The sequence below is a fragment of the Somniosus microcephalus genome, chromosome 2 (assembly GCF_052327205.1).
Source record: "Somniosus microcephalus isolate GS21.2 chromosome 2, FLI_Smic_1.0, whole genome shotgun sequence".
In the NCBI taxonomy this organism is placed as follows: domain Eukaryota; kingdom Metazoa; phylum Chordata; class Chondrichthyes; order Squaliformes; family Somniosidae; genus Somniosus; species Somniosus microcephalus.
This window is the reverse complement of record NC_140988.1, coordinates 344,544,122-344,561,661: the sequence shown is the minus strand read 5'-3', so window position 1 is coordinate 344,561,661 and position 17,540 is coordinate 344,544,122. Positions and strand designations below refer to the sequence as shown.

At 45.1% G+C, this 17,540-nt stretch overlaps 1 protein-coding gene across 3 annotated transcripts in view; it reads right to left on the bottom strand.

Annotated features, from left to right (window-relative positions):
- Positions 1-16,090, bottom strand: part of spon2b (spondin 2b, extracellular matrix protein) — a 33,787-nt gene extending 17,697 nt beyond the window's left edge. Inside the window, exons 1-4 of one of the 3 annotated variants that reach the window (XM_085975477.1) lie at positions 15,985-16,090; positions 12,328-12,572; positions 8,713-8,936; positions 653-844 (exon numbers count right to left, since the gene is read on the bottom strand). In XM_085975477.1, coding sequence (XP_085831603.1) covers positions 653-844; positions 8,713-8,936; positions 12,328-12,538 — 627 coding nt within the window. In that variant the 5' untranslated portion in view covers positions 12,539-12,572; positions 15,985-16,090. Of the gene's footprint in view, positions 1-652; positions 845-8,712; positions 8,937-12,327; positions 12,573-12,782; positions 12,900-13,046; positions 13,274-15,984 lie in introns of those variants that run through there. The other 2 variants (XM_085975475.1, XM_085975476.1) reach the window with 2 other exon arrangements.
- Positions 16,091-17,540: the final 1,450 nt, after the last annotated feature.

The window sequence follows — 17,540 nt, the reverse complement described above, 5'->3', positions numbered from 1 at the left end:
ATCTCCTAGAGGCACTGACCTGTGATGGGGTACAGTGCCACAGGTACCCACTGCTCCTCATCTCCTAGATGCACTAACCTGTGATGGGGTACAGTGCCACAGGTACCCACTGCTCCTCATCTCCGAGAGGCACTGACCTGTGATGGGGTACAGTGCTACAGGTACCCACTGCTCCTCATCTCCTAGAGGCACTGACCTGTGATGGGGTACAGTGCTACAGGTACCCACTGCTCCTCATCTCCTAGAGGCACTGACCTGTGATGGGGTACAGTGCCACAGGTACCTGCTGTCCTTCAGTACCTCAAAGTGCCCTTTCCTCATTGACCCTTGACTGTGAGCATCAGGAAGCTATTTTTTTTTTTACCATAGATGCATCACAGCCAAGCTCAAGTCTATCATCAACACACATAGCACTTTGGCCAACTATAGCACCTCAGCTACCACATCAGCTAACTCAGCACATTCCAGGAAACAAGCCCGGAATCTTTTTGGGCCGTACCTCACCATATGCAGCATTAATAGACCAAGCCATCTAGGTATTTAGAAAGATAGATAGAATGGATATTTTTGAGCATGGAAATACTGGTAACATACATTGGATTCATATTTAAGTGGCTATACTTTGTATGGATATTTTTCATAATATTTTTACCTCAGTGATAGTCTCCTGGGGAATAGTAGCATAATTTGGAGAAGAAAAGGTGAATCCACTGTCAGTTCCAGCATCATAAGGATGCATATCGAGAGAGATTTGCTCCTTCCATTTATCTCCGTCACACAGATCCAAACTGTCACCACCTACAAACCAGTCTGGACTTGGCACAATACGAACCATGAAGGACATCTAGGAATAAGCACAAGGAACGTGGTTAATCCTTATGTATTGTGATAATGCGTGCTAAACAGAGAGCATCAGGTGGTTGGGAACATATACAAAACATTTCGACACACTGGTGCATAGTGCTGATTGCTTATGGATTTAATTTTTTTTAAAGTTTTGTTCAGCTAGTTCCCATGCAGTGGGCAAGATGAGTAGTAAAGGAGAAAAAAACCTACTGCAAGATGTGATGGGTGTTAAGTGCGAATGTGTTCCAGCATTTTCTGTTTTTATTTAATATTTTTTGCATTCAGTTGTTTTCCCATTCTCTCTTTTTTAAAAATAAGCTGCGATTGTATTAATATTGGTGGGATGCTGGGTCCATCAACAGCCCTGGTGTGGACTTGCTGTGTATTAGTATTGGAGGGATGCTGGGTCCATCAACAGCCCTGGTGTGGACTTGCTGTGTATTAGTATTGGAGGGATGCTGGGTCCATCAACAGCCCTGGTGTGGACTTGCTGTGTATTAGTATTGGAGGGATGCTGGGTCCATCAACAGCCCTGGTGTGGACTCGCTGTGTCTTAGTATTGGAGGGATGCTGGGTCCATCAACAGCCCTGGTGTGGACTTGCTGTGTATTAGTATTGGAGGGATGCTGGGTCCATCAACAGCCCTGGTGTGGACTTGCTGTGTCTTAGTATTGGAGGGATGCTGGGTCCATCAACAGCCCTGGTGTGGACTTGCTGTGTATTAGTATTGGGGGGATGCTGGGTCCATCAACAGCCCCAGAGTGGACTTGCTGTGTCTTAGTATTGGAGGGATGCTGGGTCCATCAACAGCCCTGGTGTGGACTTGCTGTGTCTTAGTATTGGAGGGATGCTGGGTCCATCAACAGCCCTGGTGTGGACTTGCTGTGTCTTAGTATTGGGGGGATGCTGGGTCCATCAACAGCCCCAGTGTGGACTTGCTGTGTATTAGTATTGGGGGGATGCTGGGTCCATCAACAGCCCCAGAGTGGACTTGCTGTGTCTTAGTATTGGAGGGATGCTGGGTCCATCAACAGCCCTGGTGTGGACTTGCTGTGTCTTAGTATTGGAGGGATGCTGGGTCCATCAACAGCCCCAGAGTGGACTTGCTGTGTCTTAGTATTGGGGGGATGCTGGGTCCATCAACAGCCCTGGTGTGGACTTGCTGTGTCTTAGTATTGGAGGGATGCTGGGTCCATCAACAGCCCCAGAGTGGACTTGCTGTGTCTTAGTATTGGAGGGATGCTGGGTCCATCAACAGCCCTGGTGTGGACTTGCTGTGTCTTAGTATTGGAGGGATGTTGGGTCCATCAACAGCCCTGGTGTGGACTTGCTGTGTCTTAGTATTGGGGGGATGTTGGGTCCATCAACAGCCCTGGTGTGGACTTGCTGTGTCTTAGTATTGGGGGGATGTTGGGTCCATCAACAGCCCTGGTGTGGACTTGCTGTGTCTTAGTATTGGGGGGATGTTGGGTCCATCAACAGCCCTGGTGTGGACTTGCTGTGTATTAGTATTGGAGGGATGTTGGGTCCATCAACAGCCCTGGTGTGGACTTGCTGTGTCTTAGTATTGGGGGGATGCTGGGTCCATCAACAGCCCTGGTGTGGACTTGCTGTGTCTTAGTATTGGAGGGATGCTGGGTCCATCAACAGCCCCAGAGTGGACTTGCTGTGTCTTAGTATTGGAGGGATGCTGGGTCCATCAACAGCCCTGGTGTGGACTTGCTGTGTATTAGTATTGGAGGGATGCTGGGTCCATCAACAGCCCCAGAGTGGACTTGCTGTGTCTTAGTATTGGGGGGATGCTGGGTCCATCAACAGCCCTGGTGTGGACTTGCTGTGTATTAGTATTGGAGGGATGCTGGGTCCATCAACAGCCCCAGAGTGGACTTGCTGTGTATTAGTATTGGAGGGATGCTGGGTCCATCAACAGCCCTGGTGTGGACTTGCTGTGTCTTAGTATTGGAGGGATGTTGGGTCCATCAACAGCCCCAGAGTGGACTTGCTGTGTATTAGTATTGGAGGGATGCTGGGTCCATCAACAGCCCTGGTGTGGACTTGCTGTGTATTAGTATTGGAGGGATGCTGGGTCCATCAACAGCCCTGGTGTGGACTTGCTGTGTATTAGTATTGGAGGGATGCTGGGTCCATCAACAGCCCTGGTGTGGACTTGCTGTGTATTAGTATTGGAGGGATGCTGGGTCCATCAACAGCCCTGGTGTGGACTTGCTGTGTCTTAGTATTGGAGGGATGCTGGGTCCATCAACAGCCCTGGTGTGGACTTGCTGTGTCTTAGTATTGGAGGGATGCTGGGTCCATCAACAGCCCCAGAGTGGACTTGCTGTGTCTTAGTATTGGAGGGATGCTGGGACCATCAACAGCCCTGGTGTGGACTTGCTGTGTATTAGTATTGGAGGGATGCTGGGTCCATCAACAGCCCTGGTGTGGACTTGCTGTGTCTTAGTATTGGAGGGATGCTGGGTCCATCAACAGCCCTGGTGTGGACTTGCTGTGTCTTAGTATTGGAGGGATGCTGGGTCCATCAACAGCCCCAGAGTGGACTTGCTGTGTCTTAGTATTGGAGGGATGCTGGGTCCATCAACAGCCCCAGTGTGGACTTGCTGTGTCTTAGTATTGGGGGGATGCTGGGTCCATCAACAGCCCTGGTGTGGACTTGCTGTGTATTAGTATTGGAGGGATGCTTGGTCCATCAACAGCCCTGGTGTGGACTTGCTGTGTCTTAGTATTGGGGGGATGCTGGGTCCATCAACAGCCCTGGTGTGGACTTGCTGTGTCTTAGTATTGGAGGGATGCTGGGTCCATCAACAGCCCCAGAGTGGACTTGCTGTGTCTTAGTATTGGAGGGATGCTGGGTCCATCAACAGCCCTGGTGTGGACTCGCTGTGTATTAGTATTGGAGGGATGTTGGGTCCATCAACAGCCCCAGAGTGGACTTGCTGTGTCTTAGTATTGGAGGGATGCTGGGTCCATCAACAGCCCTGGTGTGGACTTGCTGTGTCTTAGTATTGGAGGGATGCTGGGTCCATCAACAGCCCCAGAGTGGACTTGCTGAATTCACTGGGGCTCACCACTAAGAAAACTGGCTTCAAGAGCTCTGGAAAGTTTGCTTCTAATTACCACTGGCTGTGCAGGAGGCAGTCAGCTTTCTACTCCTGTAGTACCTACTGTATATAGAATCAGCTTGTGTGTGTGCGTAACTTTCCTATGCCCTGTCACTACCCCACTTAGAAATTCAGAGAAGAAGAGGACACAAAAGTAACATTTTGCCTCACTGAGATGTTCTTTACACACACATCATCAGCTTCCACAAAACCGGTTTCCTGGCCGTTCAACTGATTATCACCTCTGACAGGGTTCAGCATTCCCAGTTAGTGACTTCTACTTGCGATTCTCTTCCGCCTTTGTTTTGTTCGGTTGCATTTGGGGGGCTTGTTTATCTTTCGATTCTGATGAAGGGTCGAGACCCGAAAACATTAACGTGTGTATCTGTAGCATTTTCTTTTACATGCTCTAACACAAATGATCAATGTTGTTCTACACAGATACAGGTAAGAGGCAAATATAGCGTCAAAAGAATGATATAATTTATTTAATTCACCACAAGTGTACATAAACTAGTTGTGGGCAAGTATTTACCAAACATAAAAAGATGATAAAGCAACTCATTTTAGCAGTTCTGATGAAGGGTCCCTGACCTGAAACATTAACCCTGTTTCTCTCTCCACGGATGCTGCCTGGCCTGCTGAGTATTTCCAGCATTTTCTGTTGTTATTTCATTTTAGCACAGGTTGAGTTTTGAGATGTTACACAGGCTACATTATGTTTCTGCATAGAAGTCTGGACCACCACACTACACGCCAGAATGTAAATCTGCCTAAGAATCAAATTTCTTCAAAATTCACTTTTTTTCCCAAATCCCTCCGTGGCCTCACCCCTCTCTATCTCTGTAACCTACTCCAGCCTACAACCCTCAGAGATATCTGCACTCCTGCAATTCTGGCCTCTTGCACATCCCTGATTTTAATCGCTCTCCCATTGGCAGCTGTGCCTTGAGCTTCCGAGACCCTAAGCTCTGGTATTCCCTCTCTGAACCTCTCTGCCTCTCTTCCTACATTACAACAGTACTTCATTGGCTGTAAAGCACGTTGAAACGACGGTGGTCGTGAAAGGCGCTATATAAATGCAAGTCTTTCTTTTCTTTCCTTTAAAGACGATCCGTAAAACCCACCTCTTTGACCAAGCTGTTGGTCATCTACCTTATATCTCCTTAGGTTTTGTTTGAGAACGCTCCTGTGAAGCACCCTGGGACATTTTACTACAACACTTCCACTGTGCCGTGGCCCAATTTTCATTCATCACTTTTGCTTCCACAAATTGCAAAAAGATTTTTAAAAATTAGAAACAATTGGTTTGCCATTCAGTGTTGCAACTTCCTGGTATTCATTTAAAGAGCACTGGAGAGTTTAGGAGATTTCCCTGTTTCTGGAAAAAGTTGTCTCTAAAATGCAGTTCTTCTGATGCTACATTTGTCTCTTGCTTTAATGGCCACACAGATCAGCATTAAATTTAACCCTAGGATTTATACCAGGTTTAATTTTGGGGAAAGGACTTGATAGAATCCACCTTCAAAGTTGACCTGGTTGGCTCCATGTATTTATTCCCAGTTAGTCTATGGGTGCTTTCAGATTCTTCAATAGGGAAAACTATTGTTGCTGCTTCTGCCCCTCAGCCTTCCATGGGCAGCTCACCCCATTTAAGATGGTCTTTCCCCCAAATACTTTGCCCATTGTATGGACTCTAATTTGAAAAATATATGAGAACAGTGCACATATGCAAATACAAGACATGGACCTTTTCATTGGCAGGGTGTATTTAGACAAGAACAGAGGTGACATGTACTTTGCAATGAAAACTTCTGCAAAGCAGATGCGTGTTTTTTGCTGGAAGTGCAATATATAAAAAAGGAGATTTGCAGCAGTGAGCAAAGAAGGCGAGGTAGTGATGCAGGAGCATTTCATTACTGCACTCATCTCTTTACAAACATGGTGAAGTATCTGAAAAGACAAGTTACCATGGTAACAATGCCCCTTTCAAACAAAGAATTCTCATGCTAACATTACTCATACCTCACTTGCAGTTCAAAATAGGATTCAATTCCTGTTTGTTACTGTAAACAAACTTGTTCTATTCAGAATACACAATTTCAAGTGAGTTAAACACACAGAACCCACCAGTTGGTGTTGGTGGGTTCCAACTACTGAATCTGCAGGAATAAACTAAATAATTTTTGGTACCAACCTACCTATGATCCAATTACCCTTCTGCCCTAGGAAGTTTTTTAAAAAGCAAAAGTGGGGCCATTTTACCAATTCGTACTCCAGCGCAGAGCTTCACGATAGGAGTGCTTTGCAGGAATTTGGGAATAATGATCAATGTGCCCTATTAAATGATCTTCCATCTATTAAAATTAGCACATGTATTGAAGGGGAGAGAGGAGCAGGGAGATGAGAGACTGTCAGCATGAACGAAGTGTCGGGGGGTGGGGGGTCGAATTGTGAGTGTGAACTGTGAGGGGGACAAAGGAGGCAAATACCATCTTGAATAGGGACATGGGAAGGGGAAAAAAGAAAAAAAGACTTGCATTTATATAGCGCCTTTCATGACCACCGGACGTTTCAATGCGCTTTACAGCCATTTACTTTTTTTTTGAAGTGGAGTCACTGTTGTAATGTGGGAAACGCGGCAGCCAATTTGCGCACAGCAAGATCCCACAAACAGCAATGTGATAATGACCAGATGATCTGTTTTTTTGTTATGTTGGTTGAGAGATAAATATTGGCCAGGACTCCAGGGCTAACTCCCCTGCTCTTCTTCGAAATAGTGCCATGGGATCTTTTACGTCCACCCGAGAGAGCAGACAGGGCCTCGGTTTAACGTCTCAACCGAAAGACGGCACCTCCAACAGTGCAGCACTCCACTGCCTAGTCAGCCTAGCTTTAGGTGCGCAAGTCCTTGGCATGGGAGTTGAACCCACAACCTTCTGACTCAGAGGCGAGTGTGCTACCAAGTGAGCCACAGCTGACAATCGTGCATGCCAGTGCCCTAATGGACAAAAGCCAGAAAGAGGAAATCGAAGAGGAAGAGCAACAACGTGAACCAAGGAAATGGGAGAGAAAAGCAGTGACATGTTACCGTGGCATTTAAACATTTTACCATATTTAGCAACAGAGTGCCAATCACATATTCACAATAAGCCACAATTTCTCCACAAGAAATATCAAGGGCAAACCCCTGCAATTTATGCCACAATTTTCCACTATATAAGTGAGGGAATGTTCAGTATACCTGCAGCTTAACATAGAACAAGCCCATTCCCAACTGCACTAGCACTAACTACATCATCAACTGATATTCAGGACAATTTTTTGAGTTATCAGTTGAAGCCCAATTTTATCCCCTACTCACTTTAAAGGGGCTGATTGATGCTGGTGCAAGGTTCCATTGGTACCGGCCACCCATGCCATTCTTCACATGTACCTAAACAGCAGGCTCTTTCCCAATGGGTGAGCCTTTTGGCTTTGACCAGCCAGGTATCTGGCATGCATAGAAAATTAGCAATTAAAAGATCTACATGTAGAATTTATGTTTGTCTGATCTCTCTCCCCACGGAGACAAATCCCACTTACCCAAGCCCTGGGATGTCCTGGAGTAAGTTGGCAAAGTCAAGACTTGGGGATGCCTAAATGTCCATAACGGTTATGCTCAAGCAATACATGTTAAAGCCAGAAGCTTGTTGCTGTAGAGTAACTATTTGTCCATTTGGGCACTAGCATGCACAATTGTCAGGAGCCAAATGGAAAGAATCCAAATCCCCAGGCATGCTCTACCCTCCAGGTTCCATTAGTGAGCTAGATATTCAATCATCAACAGTTCTCTGAAGTACTATGAGCCTGCCTGGTTCTGCTAGCTAACTACCACATCTACCAGAGGGTTGGCTTAGTTCAAAGCTTCAAACATCAGGTATATCATCATGGAACCTATAAATCCAAAGAAATTTAACTAACCTCCCCAGCACCCCCTCCCAAAATGGATAGTAAGAACACTGTATCCCACCTTCACCCAGTCTCCATCCATTCCCACTTTCCAGCAGGGATTACCTGTGATCAGTGCAATTGTAGAGCCCCCATCACCACCTCGCTGAGATTGGCTAACTCGGCACAGTCAGAGGATCAACCCAGGGAACTTCCTGCTCTGCATTTACCCAATGATTTACTGATGAAACTCTGTCACATTTATTTGATCCACAAGGACGCCACTCTCCTATTGTAAAAATAGGTTCAATTTGTCTCCTCGTTTCTTACTACAATAACTAGGGCAAGCAATTTGATGCAGTGTGACATCTTATGATGAATTCTGGTGAATATTTACATATACCGGGGTAATTTTAACTATTAGAAATAGTGTAAAATGGGCGACATTGAATTGGCCACCCATTATACACCACGCCAGATATTCCCTTCCAAAGACTACAATGGAAAGGAAAAATCAGCTGTGGCTAATTTGATAACCAATTTTCCACCATCGGCCAAGTTAAAATTGCCTCCATGGTGTGTAATCCAGTTTTTTGCTCGGTTATGCCATTAACACAGTTTGTGAAGTGCTCGGTTCTGCGTGAATCTCTGTCAAATCATGAGTCCCAACAATAACACTTTTTTTTAAAGTCACTATGTTTAAATTATTTCTACTGAACGTTTTAATGTATTAATTCAGAGACAATGGAACATTTCCCAAGTAGGTTAAATTACAGGATAAGAGAAGGCTGAGTACCACAGATAAGTGGATACTCACAAGAGAATGTCTGGCATGCACTTCAAATTCAGTTGAGGTCTGTTCTACACCATTGGGGATAGCTGGTGCCGAGAAAATTCCGTAGACACTCTGGATTTTCTCTCCCGATGCTTCCACCTCTCGCATCAAAGTCCACGCCTCACTTTTCTCCGCAAATTCCCGTACTCCATTGCTGGCATATTCACCCACCCGCCACATGTGGTAGTCGCTGCTGTGGGAGACCACTGTTTAAGGAAGAGAAAAAACGTTTATTTTTTTAAAAACTGACGCTTTTTCCTTTTAGGATTTTAATCATGCAAAAAAACAGTAAGATACATAGCCAAAAGAAATCAGCATTATGTGATATTATGTATGCCAGAAAAAAACAGCTGCAGTATCGTAGTCACCATTACTACACCATTATAGGTGCACTAAAGTCAGTGTTCTTGCTCAGGCCAACATCCCCAGCATCGAAGCTTCAACCACGCTCGATCAGCTCCGATGGACGGGTCACATTGTCCGCATGCTCGATACGAGACTCCCAAAACAAGCGCTCTACTCGGAGCTCCGGCACGGCAAGAGAGCCCCAGGTGGGCAGAGGAAACGCTTCAAGGACACCCTCAAAGCCTCCTTGAAAAAGTGTAACATTCCCACCGACACCTGGGAAACCCTGGCCCAAGACCACACAAAGTGGAGGAGAAGCATCCGGGAAGGCGCCGAACACCTCGAGTCTCTTCGACGGGAGCAAGCAGAAGCCAAGCACAGGCAGCGCAAGGAGCGCATGTCAACCCAAGCACTCCACCCTTCAACCACCGTCTGCCCCACCTGTGACAGAGACTGTTGGTCCCGCATTGGACTCATCAGTTGCCTGTGAACTCATTTTTAATGTGGAAGCAAGTCATCCTCGGTTCCGAGGGACTGCTTAAGAAGAAGGAGAAGAAGATTATATGCACAGTGTGAAAAATGTGTCCAAGTAGAATGAAATAGCTAGATGGTCATTCTATAAATTGGAGATAGGGAGGTTGTCTGGTAGATTCAATGCTGTAGTCCAGAGGGATGGGGCTGTGCCAGGCTATCAATTATAGGTGGATTCTCTCACTAAGGGAAGTGGGGTGCTTTTGAGATAAGGAAGAGCAAAAATGGTGAGGGGGAGGGGGTGGTGGCGGGAAATGGGTGGATTATCTAAGTTTTTGATTCATTAGCTGAGAACAACTTTAATAAATAATCACCCAGTGCTTTCTTCCTCTGGTATTTAAGAAAGACTTGCATTTACAGAACACTTTTCATGACCTCAGGACATCGCAAAGTGCTTCACAGCCACTGAATTAATATTGAGGTGTGGTCACTGTTGTAATGTAGGAAAACACAGCAGCCAATTTACACACAGCAAGGTCCCACAAACAGCAATGAGGTAAATGAGCAATTAAACTGCTTTAGTGGTATTAGTTGAGGGAGGAATAATGTTGGCCAGGACACCAGGGAAGTCCCCTGCTCTTCTTTGAATAGTGCCATTGGATCTTTTGCATTCACCTGAGAGGGCAGACGGAACCTCGGTTTAACAGCTAATCTGAAAGATGGTACTTCCAACAGCGCAGCACTCCCCCCCATACTGCACTGAAGCGTCAGCCAATATTATATGGTCAAATCCTGCAGTGAGACCACGACATTCTGACTCAAAAAGGCAAAAGTGCTACCATTGAGCCAAGGCCGACACCGAAATACCTTCCCATTACACTATAATATCTTCCTTATGGAGATTATATATGAAAGCCACAATAAACTGCATTTTCTGGCATAAGATAATAACCCTGTTACCAAGCATCATGTCTTACCATCCCCCCCCCCAAATTTATATAAACTAACTAACCTCTAGAGTTAAAATAAAATGAGTATTTCAGGGTGCACAAATGATAAACATAAGAAAGACTTGCATTTATATAGCGCCTCTCATGACCACCGGACGTCTCAAAGTGCTTTACAGCCAATGAAGTACTTTTGAAGTGGAGTCACTGTTGTAATGTGGGAAACGCGGCAGCCAATTTGCGCTCAGCATGCTCCCACAAACAGCAGTGTGATAATGGCCAGATAATCTGTTTGTTTTTGTTATGTTGGTTGAGGGATAAGTATTGGCCAGGACACTGGGGATACCTCCCCTGCTCTTCTTCGAAATAGTGCCATGGGATCTTTTACATTCACCTGAGAGAACAGACGGGGCCTCGGTTTAACGTCTCATCCGAAAGACGGCACCTCCGACAGTGCAGCACTCCCTCAGCACTGCACTGGAGTGTCAGCCTAGATTTTTTATGCGGACTTGAACCCACAACCTTCTGACTCAGGCGAGAGTGCTACCCACTGAGCCACAGCATGTTGTCCTGCTTTTAAAAGGCAAAGATTCTAAAATATGTAGTCACAAGCAAGATGGAATAAATATTTTCAGTGAGCCTCACAAGTGTGGATAATCTGGTAATTCACAACTGATTTTATGGTCACCAACACAACTGGAAAAAATCGTCTCTCATTCCTCAACTTGCAATTTTTTTTTAAAGCAAGTTCTATATATCCAACTAATATCTTTGGATATAGAAAAGAATGGCTAGGAACTTCTGAAAGAGAGAGAACCCGGAGAAAAGCCTAGGCATATGTGAGAGATCCCCTTCGCCCAATAAAACATACACCAGAAATGAAAGAACAGGCAAGGTCAGACAAACCAATTGACATTGGACTAAAATAAATAAATAGCGACCGTCACGGGGGGTGGGCAGAAGAGGCCACAGGCAGAGATAGTCAGAAAGAGAGGGAGCGAGGCACACGCCCAGAAAGGAAAGGATGGAAATACAGCGAGAGACTGTCCGTCAGTACAGTTGTAGTTAGAGAGTATGAGAGTAGAGACACTACACAGGAATTCCAGAGACAATGTCGTGAAAGCAGTGCTTGGTAACAGGGAGTTTCTGGAAACAGTCCTATCCTGTGCCCCGAGGGTAATGATGGTTGAAACAAATATTGGTTACTGCAATTTTGTGTTTAAAAAGCCATCCAAAGCAACAAATAATCGTCTCATTGATATAAAGCAACTAACGTTACCCTACAACTTGCGCCGAACTTTTAAAATTGCAATATTCAACAAAATGACAGTGGGGCTGGAAATAAGGGGTAGCATTTTCTCGAGGGATATGTTCATCCTCCAGCCGATTAAAGGAGAACTCATCAAATCTCTGGAAGTAACTTAAGTCAGAGTGTCGCCTCTTAATTGGAGGGCAAATGAGAAGGGAAAACGTTTTCCTTGTTTAAGATAAAGTGCCCGCCAGGTGGCAGTGCGATCCTCAAAGAAAGTGTAAATGTTCAATAGGTTGCAAAAGTCCACGTTAAGGAGCTTTATTGGGGGAGGAAAAGATTATTGGGTGAAATCTGTGTGTTAAAATTAAAATTGAGGGAGGATTTTTTTAAGTGCACTTTAAAAAGTAGTTTTAGAGGCAGTCGAGCCCTTCAGAAAGTGCCGGGAACAATCCATCTTTTACATTTGACAGGCTCGGCCACAAGTAACTTTGTCAGTTTAGTTCAGTTAAACTTCTGTAAAGTGGTTTCGAGCTCAGATTGCGCACGCAGTATTCGGGGCGGTCAGCGGTACAGCACACTTACCCATCAGCGGGGACCACTGCGCCGGGGGCCGGTACAGTGGGTACTGCTTGGGGAAGGCGATGCGGTTCCACTTGCCGGTGAAGATCAGGCTGTACTTGGCGCGGCCCCCTGCCGTGCACAGAAGCTCCCCGTCCACGGGCAAGCACCGCACACAGCCCAGCACCGTTACCAAGAGCGTCCCCAAAACTTTCCAAACTTTGCACATCGCCATAACCGTTTCGAGGGAGGATTTTTTTTTTGAAGTACTGTAGGAAACAAAAATATGAATACAAGGGCGTGTCATTTTTATTTAAAGTACATTTCACATCATTGGATTTTTAAAATAAACACTTTCCGAAAGTGTAAGAATGACATCTCACGGTTACAATTACTGCCGTTGTACTCAAACACAAATAGCCCGATGATATTTCAGTGTTGCATTACATTGCTAAATCCTGAATTACTGAACAACTCACACTCTACTGAAGAGCGCAGGCTGGTGTCAATTCACATCATTACACGAGATAAATACAAGGAAGCGCAGAAGAAGAACATTATTTTTATAGTAAGTTATTAAACATTTTTTCTCCCCCTCAGAAGTGCAGAGCTTAAATAGAGAACAACAGCGAATGATAGGAATCTGAAAATGCTGGAAATACACACAGCCTCTGATAACTGAACTGATGTGCAGTTGCACCACTTTCTGTTCTAATACAAGAATTGCAGCACCGTACACTCACTTGAATGTTGAACTTCGGTGCAGCCTGTGAGTTGTCAGTGCTAGGTGTTGGGACTGGGACCTCTGCAGAAATCGACGGTAACAGCCTGGGTATTTATGCTTCCACGGAGTCCTCGTTAGTCAAACCATTATTGTAACCTTTCGACCTCACACGCCATATTCACATTGAGAGATAGACTATATATATATATAATATATTCTCTCTCGCTTTGTGCAATGTCTAAAGCACCCTTGATACTGATAGGTCTAAACAAGCGATTGTAAAACGTAAATCACCCAGCACCAATAGATCATCTCCAGCCTGGAGCAGTTAGTTACCGCCTTAAAACCGCCTCATTTCAGTTGTAATAGTGTTCTAACAATACAGAGTTACAAAACTGGCTGCAGGGTTTATGTAGCTTAACGAGTTCCACTGTGAACGTATCTGTTGAGTTCTGCACAAGAACGATGTGTATCCTCTTGTACAAAAAAAATCATCAAAACGTTAAATCCAATGTAATATAATTCCAGCAACCTTGACTAATTTGGCCTCTGAGTTGTTGGGTCTGAATTTGTGAGCATTGCAATAATTCATTCTTTTTTAAGAAATCACACAACACCAGGTTATAGTCCAACAGCTTTATTTGAAATCACAAGCTTTCGGAGCGCTGCTCCTTCGTCAGGTGAAGTCTTTTTTGAAACTGGATTTTCAGCACAGACACGGTGGGCCGAATGGCCTGTTTCTGTGCTGTATGATTATGCCATGCTATGATTATTATTCTTCTTTCCAAACGAGAACGAATCCGTTGTAAATGAACAAGTAAATCGAACTAACAGATACACTGATCGCCCTGGGATTGAAATGTTAAATGTGTCCATGTCCCACCCCTCCCCTCCCAGATCAGGCGTTCATCCATGGTAATGTGGAGAGAGAGACGGACGTTTTGGTGATATTTGTCTTTTGTCGAAACTGACTGTAATGGCAAATGCAAAGATTGGTCAGCACAGGAACTCACAGCACAGAAGGAGGCCATTCGGCCCATCTTGCCCATGCTGGCTCTTTGAAAGAGCAGCCGTGCTTCCTCCCACATCCCCGCTTTTTTTTTGTCCCTAACCCTGTAAGTTGCTCATCCTCAAGAACCTGTCCAACTCCCTTTTAAAATTATTGATGGAATCAGCTTCCACCAGCTTTTCAGAGAGAACGTTCCAGATCCCGACAACTCACTGAGTGGAAAAAAATCTCCTCATCTCCCCCTCGATCTTTTGCCAATGATTTTGAAGATTGTAGTCTGCATTCACAACCTCCCCTGTTCTCCCCTTCAGCTCCTCCCGAAAGATTGGCTCATCGTGGCGTATGGTTCCAGAGACCAGCAGTCTGCTGCTCACTCATCCAGCAATACTTCGTGTGTGTGTGTGAACCGAGGCAACGATTGTCAGCACACCATCTGATCACAAAGGGCACCACATCTCAGCCTGATTTGGTTCTTGCCCAACCTTCACAGGGGGCGGGGGGGGGGGGGTAATTGGTGGTGACCTGGGAGCAGACACCCTGGCTTGCTCCCCCTGCTAACATAGAGGTCCTGAGGCTAATTGTAGGACCTTGACCACAGCCCTGACTGAGACCAGTTAACTGCACAGAGACCAGGGATGATGCCTGGAGCCTTACTGAAATGTGGGGCTCAGTACCACACTTTTTTTTACCCATGGGATGTGGGCATTGCTGGCAAGGCTGGCATTTATTGCCCTTCCCTAATTGCCCTTGAGAAGGAGATGGTGAGCAGCCTTCTTGAACCACTGCAGTCCGTGTGGTGAAGGTACTCCCACCCACAGTGACTTTGTGGTAGCAGTTTAGTTTAGTGGAACTAAGTGGCTTGCTAGGCCATTTCAGAGGGCAGTTAAGAGTCAACCACATTGCTGTGGATCTGACCGGGTAAGGGCGGCAGATTTCCTTCCCTGAAGGACATTAGTGAACCAGATGGGTTTTTACGACAATCTGGTAGTTTCATGGTCACCATTACTGATACTAGCTTTTTATTCCAGATTTATTTAATTAATTGAATTTAAATTCCCCAGCTGCCCTGGTGGGATTATGAACTCATGTCTCGGGATTATTAGTCCAGACCTCTGGATTACTAGCCCAGTAACATAATCACTATGCGACCGTACCCCTTACAGCAGGCTATTAACTAGCCAGACTTTGGTGGGACCTTTAATTTAACTTATGCTATGTGAAGTTCCAATGTGATTAGAAAACCGCGGAGAACACCACTGAGAAATTGCTTGCGAATGCTTGGCCTTTAACCCGATTCTAAATCTTTGCTTGATTTCTGATATCCGGAATTGCTTCCGTATTTGAAGTCGGACTTTATAAATCAGAGTTGCACCAAGTCCGGGTATCTCTTCCGACTGCTTCGGTTGAGTTGAACCCCTGGACACAAGGATCCCGTCTTTAAATTATATTTGTCATAAACACAGGCTTGTTTTCTCCCGTTTAGTATTCACCGGAGCTCTCGCCAGACATACACACATGGGAAGAAACAAATAACTTGACCTTCTCGCTGCCTGTAATACACGTTGTGATTGGTCAAAAATGCGTTAAATTTATGTCTATGTGAGTGTGTGTGACCTACAATTTGAAAACAATCTCTGGAGCTAATTTTCAGTTTTGGAAAGCAAATCTATGTCATGGAAGGGATTTAAAGATTATATGAGGCGATTGGGAACTATTAAGATTCAAGCGGATAGCTCTGCTGTTACCTATTAGCGACGCAGTTGATCCCCGGTTTCCCAAAGCAACCCTACACCGTGTGTTTTTAAAATATTTATATTGTATTTTTTTTATTTAGATGTTGTGACTGGCCTTCCGCCTTCACCTGGTCAGTTTCACTCTGTTCGCGGCTTGAGTGACACTTGCTGAGGTTTAAAGATTTCTCAGGGGGTGTTTTAAACAGCTCAGTTACCTGAAAGATCGATCGCTTGTGTTTGTTTACGCTTCCCTTTGCCGGCTATCATCGTCTGTTCTCTTGTGCAAACGTTTGTTGACTTTTGACTTCAACCTGACTCATAGCGCCAAACTGGGGGAATACTTTACACTAAAACAAAAAGATTTAAAGATAGAGAGGATACAGAGGAGATTTACCAGGATGTTGCCTGGGCTGGGGAATTTTAGCTATGAGGAAAGATTGGATAGGCTGGGGTTGTTTTCTTTGGAACAGAGGAGGCTGAGGGGAGACTTAAATTGCCAGGGGCCTAGGTAATGGATAGGAAGGATCTATTATTATTTTCCTGAGCAGAGAGGTTGTTGAACTCCGTGTTGAGTCCAGAGGCTGTAAAGTGCCTAATCAAAAGATGAGGTGCTGCTCTTCAAACCTCAGTTGAGCTTCATTGTAACAGGGTCAGAGTGGGAGTGGGGAGGAGAATTAAAAGGACAGGCGACCAGAAGCTGGTCTGGATCTGGTACTGTGCAATGAGAAAGGGCTAATCAGTAATCTTGTGGTAAAGGGGCCTTTAGGGACAAGTGACTATACTGGTCCAGAAATTCAGGTCGGGGGCTTCCCGCAGGTGTAAGCCCCTGACCTGCACTTACCTAGCGCGCCGGCCGTTGTGCTGTGGGCCCGTGTGGGATTCTGATCCTGGGCCTGCTGCAGCTGCCGGCGCGCAGTGTTTGCGTATCCCAGGGGCGCAGTTAGTTCGAAGCGTCCCCTGGGATCACGTGGGCCATGGGGAGCCAATCAGAGCAGGGAATGCTTCATTCATAAGTTTGACCTGTCAAACCTTATAAATACTACGGGCCCCAAAACATCACTAAATCTTCAAATAAATTTTTTTAAAATCACCTCACATTTTTAAAATAAACTATAAATTACATGAAATAACTATTTTAAACAATAATTTAAATTTTTGAATTTTTTTTTATTTTCTAACAAATCAAATCAAATCAACTTTTATTGTCATTGTTAGTGCACAAGTGCAGTACAACGAAATGTAGGCTTGCGGCTCCCAAGAATGTACATTTAGATTAAGACATTTAAACATTCAACATACATTTGGCTTGTAATACATTAACATAAACATAACCATAATAAAGTGCATTGGCAGATGTGCAGGCTTTAGAGTTTATTTGTGGAGTTCAGTAGGATGACAGCCCTGGGAAAGAAGCTGTTCCTAAATCTGGTCGTTCGGGTGCGAATGCATCTGTAGCGTCTCCCAGATGGCAGGAGGGCGAACAGACTGTGGTCTGGGGTGGGTAGGGTCTTTGATGATGGACCGTGACCTCCGTAAACAGCGTTTCTGGTATATGTGCTCTATGGTCGGTAGCTGGGTGCCGGTAATGCGTTGGGCAGTTTTGACTACCCGCTGCAGGGCTAAAAATAAACTTACCTTGCTTTAAAGTATTTAAAAATAATAAACCTGTGGAAAAAATGTTTTAATTTTAATTAATTCACCACTTACCTTGTAAAAAGCAGGCCTTACGCCTGCTTTTTAAATGTGTAAATTCTGCAGACTTACACTCCCG